The sequence below is a fragment of the Rhamphochromis longiceps genome, linkage group LG2 (genome assembly GCF_057381845.1).
Source record: "Rhamphochromis longiceps isolate RC_006_pf linkage group LG2, R_longiceps_female_GT1.1, whole genome shotgun sequence".
Taxonomy (NCBI): Eukaryota; Metazoa; Chordata; class Actinopteri; order Cichliformes; family Cichlidae; genus Rhamphochromis; species Rhamphochromis longiceps.
This window is the reverse complement of record NC_140558.1, coordinates 7,503,169-7,509,896: the sequence shown is the minus strand read 5'-3', so window position 1 is coordinate 7,509,896 and position 6,728 is coordinate 7,503,169. Positions and strand designations below refer to the sequence as shown.

The 6,728-nt window shown below is 37.9% G+C and overlaps 1 protein-coding gene across 7 annotated transcripts in view; it reads right to left on the bottom strand.

The window, feature by feature from the left end:
• The window catches only part of prom1a (prominin 1a), a 91,516-nt gene that overhangs the window by 30,984 nt on the left and 53,804 nt on the right, over positions 1 to 6,728 (bottom strand). For all 7 annotated transcript variants that reach the window (XM_085416303.1, XM_085416312.1, XM_085416338.1 and 4 more), the window contains one exon: positions 1 to 69. This exon is cut by the window's left edge and continues 52 nt beyond it. In XM_085416303.1, coding sequence (XP_085272429.1) covers positions 1 to 69 — 69 coding nt within the window. The remainder of the gene's footprint in view (positions 70 to 6,728) is intronic.

The window sequence follows — 6,728 nt, the reverse complement described above, 5'->3', positions numbered from 1 at the left end:
AGTCTCCGTACGTTCTTCACCTGAGAGCTCAGGTTCTGGTTGGCGGCATACGCACACAGCACTCCAATCCTAATAAAACAGTGGAAACAAGAACACAAACATGTAATCTGCCTGCTGTCGGACATGTCTGAGTGACCCTGCTGCCCCTGTGTCAGTCAAGAGTAAGGCAGGGGCGAGCCATGCAGAGCAGGGTGATGACAAGCCATCAGCAGTAGGGGTCAGTGTGCACCACCACATTCACTTTACTTTGTTTTTGCAACTGCCACTGAGTGCACCTGTAGAGTGCCTTCATTCTTTGAAAGCCAGCATTACATTGGACTATTCTCGTACTCAAGAAAATAAATTTACCTTAAATCCATTTTAATTAACTGTTACATACAATTTCATTCATTTAATGTAAGTGTTGACATGAAAACACAATTTCCTGTTCATCAACAATGTTTTTAATAGGCTAGAATAAGGTAACATAACAGGCATAGAGGTCTTGTGTAAATGCATCTTTACAATACTGTATGTGTGTGTCATATACTGACATGTTCTGCAGTCTCAAGATCTAAACAACTATTATTTCCCCAAGTAATTTAGAAATAGACTCGTAGCTATAAACCCAGGTGTCTTATCTTTATAATCTAAGGTCCCTGGGTTGTAAGCATATTCAAATTGAATGTGAAAACACAGAATCGCATAGAGCAGACCATTAAAGTGAATCTCTTGCATACTTCAAACAGACCTGAGTAGCTTACTACAAGGCTTAATTAGCTTGAACAACATCAAGGGAAAGACAGCCCATAATATTAAGCGGTTTCCATGACTCACTCTCATCCCAGCTGAATTTTCTCCTTCAGCACCTCACAGCTACTGCAGCACTACAGTGTGTGCACGTATGTTCTTACTGCTACTGATGTGTGTTATTGAGGTTCGCGCGTGAGCAGCTTAAGGAAAGGCGGTCAAAAAGGAAAAAAAAATTGACTCTAAGGATCAAAAACTCCCAAAGTAGAGTTGTATGACACAGTGAATCCCCTTCATGGAAATGCTTCAGTGGAATAAGCAGCTTTATGAATGATGTAAGATGACTGGCAGAGAGGAGTAACAAAAGAACTGACTCAGAAGCTTCTGGGAAGGTTTAGATCAATGGTGTAGAATCGGGGTGCTGTGACTGACTCTATAAAAAAGGCAGGGGTCTTTATGTGTAAGTATGACAACAGGTTGTACGTATGTGACCACAGTGCACCCAGAGATGGGGTTTCTATTGTCTTACTGCTAATGCATGAAGACATTGCTGGGCGCCGTTCTTCTTTACAGAGCAGTAAAGTACAGCCACTGCTGTAATCACAGTTTCCCTTTGTGCATATAATCTAATTTCTATCCTGGATTATGCTGTGGACATTTTGCAACATTAAGCATTGCAGTGTGTTTGCACACTTAGTGTATGCATAAAATGTTTTCTACTTTCAAAAAATGCAGCGCATTGGAGCACATTTCCTTCCACTTTGTTAAACGTATGTATTTTTCTTAATTTCTGGCATGGAAATGCAGGGGAAAAAATGTCTTCAAATATTGTTACACTTTATTCTGTATGCAGACACATGCTTAAGTTTAGGCAGTCTAAGTCAGTACTTGTCAGATATCACAGCATGTAGCCAGCTAAGAGTCAGCATGTTTAGGATTTTTTTCTGGGGTTTAAGTCAGAGGACTGAAGAGTTAATGATTCAATAACAACCTAGTAAAGTTTGAATATTTATAAGCAAGAGGGACAGTTTCACAGATATGCCACAGATACTTTGAGTGGGCCAGTCAAACACCTTGGTTATTTTCTTTTTTAGACAGTTAGCTGTAAATGTGCTGGTGTTCTTGGGCCAAGAACACCTTTAGCTGTGGTTGAGACTGACTAATACTTTGGTATACACAGGAGTTCATGTTCAACTCAGTGAATGCAACAAGAGGAACCCAAATCATTATGTGGTATGAGGTATTTGTGCTGATATACTGTGCTTGGTTTTTGCCCAGCGTGGCACTGTGTATTACATTCTTGTCAAAGTCTTGCCATTTGTTCAGATGTAACTTTGCAATCCTTTGCAAACTTGCTACCCTGTTCACAGGATTCCCTCGACATATATTTGGTTTGTTTCTAAATCAAAATGAATGTAAATATTCACTTGCTGGCATCTGAAGGAAATTCATAATGAACATCTTTCAAGATAAAAAAGAGCCTTCTAACAGCATTGTCATGGTCTTTAAAGAACAAATGTGTTATAGGATGTGCTGCCCTCGGGAGAAAAATTCACTGATCTGCATGGCATCAAGCTGCACCATCTCTAGTGGATGTGTGATAATGTTTGCCATAAATAGTGAGTGTGCCAACAGAGTAAACACTGTCACCGTACAAGTGGCGACTTAATGAGAAACTAGGCCAAACAAGTAGGCTGGGACACAGTGAAGTGGAGCCATCCGTAACCAGGGGAAGATTCAAAATGGCCACTTTCACAACAAAAGCCTTTTGTCAAACACTTTCTCTGCCCTCCCTCTGTATCTTTCTCACTCACACTTCATACATTTGCTTTCCTCTTTCACACACAAATTCACAATCCCGCACTTTTCTTTTCTATGCTTGCTTTTGGTTGTCTGCTTGTCTTTATTACTTTACTTATGAAGCCTCTATTCCACACCCTCGCTAAACTATTTCTTTCTCTACACCAGTATTTCTCCATATATCTCCCTTGATGAGGTATTTTTGTTTGACTATGCTTTCTTACTCTATCCCAAAGTGAAACGTAACTACCATTTTCCTACTCCACCCTTTCTCTTCTTTAATCTCCTCCTCGGTCTCCTGTTTTGCCCTCAGTTACCTCTCTCTTTTCCCTCTTTCTCTCTCTCTCTCCCACTTCCTACCTCCTGTCCCTTCCTTTGTCTCTCTCACTCCCTCTCGTAGCTGAACAAAGACTCTTTGAGGAAACAGCCTGGTGCTTTGCAACAAGCTGTGTTGCTGACTGTCCACCATATTTTATGAGAATCATGTTTGAGTTTAGCTTGAGTTTGCTCACGTTCCAGTTTGAGTCTGTTTTTTAAAAAGTGATTAAATTAAATGAGGGTCTAAAGCTGCAAGAAGACAACAAGGCATACACACATTTGTATTTGAATACGAAATGATCAAACAACCATCAAACTTAAAATGACAAGCAGGGCTTGCTAACCCGCTTTCTCACTTACAGCGTCTGTATCCACGAAACATGCCACTAAGGACTCAATCCCCCTGCAGTGTCATCTTCATTTCACCTTCTATTTAATGGTGTTTATTATATCACATGTGACAGAGAAATATTCCATGGCATTCAGCTGATGATAAGCCAAACTATAAAATTCACTTATGAAAAAAAGATGTGAGCTTTGCATGACAACAAAGAGAAGATCTGAAATTCAAAGCAGATCAAACAGGCATCAGTTCATTATATATATCTCCGATTGAGCTTCTAGCATTTATTCCTATCCTTTAGTCTGTTATCTAAAGTTTTTGTCCATATAAAAGGTTTTCAAAGTTATAAATGCCAGACTCCTCTCTTATGTTACTTATCTACATCATCATATAAAAAGCCCTCAAACCAAGAATAAGCATTTGCCTCCCGGAGGAGCCAGCAACCTTTAGCCAGAGCTGCTTTATTGCTGGTCAGCACAATTTTTAGTTTTGATGACCATATCCTGTTTGCAAATCAGTTATAAGAACATGTGCCTAACATGGTTTAAAATGTTTACAGTTTCTCAGGGATCCTGGATTTGTTTGAATGTTTAGTGTTAGCACTATGTTCACCTAATGCAAATAGACCGGCACTTTTTTATTTATATATATATATATATATATATATATATATATATATATATATATATATATATATATATATATATATATATATATATATATATATATATATATATATATATATATATATATATATATATATATATATATGTATGCTAACTGAGCACTCACAGCCCCTTTTTTTCTACAAGCCCCTAATCACACACATGTACTTTACCTAAGCACCTTTTTATAACATTCAAATTAACACTCAATTCAGTATCTTGCCCACACAGACTGGATGACTGTCCACAGCCACCACAAGACATAGGCTACTGTTCCATCTCTTTACCTTTCTCCTAAGCTCGGTATTTTCATGCAGCCAAATTCAGAAAAAAAATAACTCAAAATTACAGTTTTTCCACTTCTTTTTTTTTTTTAAGTCAACAGAACAAGTATGAAAGAATAGCAATAATGAAACTTATTCAAACTAATGTAAACTAGCTCTCACTTTGAAGAGAGTCGCTGATTTGTTGCACTGCTAAAATCCTCATGAGATTCATCTTTCAAATCCACGATGTACTAATGTGCCACCAACTGTTTTCTGTAAAGTACTTGGTGACTCCTGTCTCTCCTGTCTATAAAAAGCATCAATATTGTTTTGAAATAGGAATATAACTATTGATTGCTTATTTGCATATGGAAACTTTAAAAACCTTTGAAAACTGTCTGGCTTGTACCAGACTAGTGTGACGGCTTTAAAATTGACACCCTCATAAAAAGAAATGTTGCATTTCAATGAAGCAGGTGGCCTTTAAAAATACCATTTGTCACCTCATCTGTGCACTTCAGCCATTGATCTTTTGTGCAGCATCATCACATTTCACTGCTATCAGCAACGTCTGAACTGCACAATCAACTCTAGCTATCAACTGTATGGCTGCTTTTTGACTGCAGGGGACAATTCAAACACAGCAGGAGGCAGATTTACCTCCAACAAGCTTGAAAAAGGGCTTTAATTCCTGCTTGAGCAAAAGCCAAATGACACATGAAACTGCCCCATGACAGCAGACGAAGAAGAGCAACAAACTAATGCAGTGCCCCAGAATCTAGGGCACTACTGGGGGCTGGGCAGTGAGTGTTCCATGGTCTGGTGGTTCCATAGCTTTTACAAACTTCAACAATGGCCTGCATTCAGTGTAACTGTAGTTCGGAGGCTGGGACAGTCCCCTTACAGTCCCTTCCTCTTTTAACACTGCCGGAAATGTCTCTTTATTGTCCAGCCTCAGTAAGAAAATGATCATTCTAGTCACTGTAATAACTACAGTGATCATTTTAGTTCAAACACATCGATAGACAATGGCAGCGTAATCAGCACATGTGCATAATTAAATATTCTGAGTGCAATATAAAACAGCTACTGTAACTGTCAATCAAAGCCTTATCCAGAATAATCACTATAAGAATAATAATTAATATAAATAATTTTTTTAATTATTATTAAATCTTTATTTTTGTGCCAGTCTGACCTGAATGCAAACGCTAACGAGAAGTGATGCATTTTGGTGCATGTGGGACAACAGAGGTGTTGACTGAAAAATGTCGGGCCTAAGCAATTTGTCCTGTCATATACTGTAGGTTATGTAGCAAATCTTATGTAATCTGAAATAATTCATTAGACATTTTATTGTGCCAACAGGTCACTGCCACAGCCAGCAACTGCAACTTTTTCTCATTTTAGCCACTTCGTGATCTCATTACTCCACTTATTTAAATGTATATAAATGTAATAACTGAATTGCTATTGCATTCATTTTAGTACCTACATAAAGCCTTTGGTTTGCCTGTTTTCATTCCATTAAACTGCCCTTTCTCCTTCAAGTGGCTATTGTTATGTATTTTTATTTGCTGTGTTATTACTGTCCTCAGAGCTTGCCAAGTCACATTCTGAGCCCAACTTCCCATTGGAGCATTGTGTCCTGTGAAGAATTTAATCAAGCAATGAATGCTTAAGCTTCCTGGCTTCAAGGCCTTTGCTCCGAGCATGACAGCCCAGTAAAGACAGTGCTATTAGTTCTCAGTTTTCTTCCTACTCATAAGGATGCTGCGCAAGCTGCTGTCAGTTGCATGTGAAGACTGTCTGGACTAGGTTGATGGGAGACAACAGACCATTAATTTCACAGTAAACAGTCCAGGAATGATATGAATACCAAACTCTGAGCCAAACAGCCTCACGGGGTTGTGTAAATAACACAGAAGGTCACTGCAGCACAATAGGATTTTTATTTTTTTAAATCTGTAGAAGGGCCAAAAGACAAAAAAAAAAAAAAAAACCTTCTGCAGTGCATGCATTTTTCTGATTAAATTGTCAAACAGTGTAACCATTGATTAATCATTTTTCCGTCCTAAAGCATAGCTTATACTAATATTTGTTTTTCCTTCAGTGACTGAGTTTGCTCAAATATGATGCAAATGACACATTGTTAAGGACACTACCCTGATTACCTGGGCAAGGACTCTGGTTATCTGGATATCTTTGCTTTTAAAAGTTAAATAGTAAAGTTCTCACAGAAGCAGTCTTTCTATAATTTGTCTTCTTAAGGATGTCCAAAACGCTTTAATAGACATCTGTGTTGCTCAGTAAACCATCCTTGGATAGGCTAAGTTTAATTAACCCCCTTCAAGCAAACATTAGTGGTTTGATTTAAAAATAAATATCAGCTGTCCATAACTAAATAACTTGTGATAGCTAATGAAAAAATGAGGAAATTCAGAGAGCAGATTATTTAATCAGCAAATGCTAACTTCATAACACATGAATGCACTTTATGAAGCATTAACCAGTCAAACCTAAGCGTAATTAACTATTATTTGCATATAATTAATCCACTTTGGAGAAGAAGACGAAGTTTAAATCTTTTACACCTTTTCAGAGGTC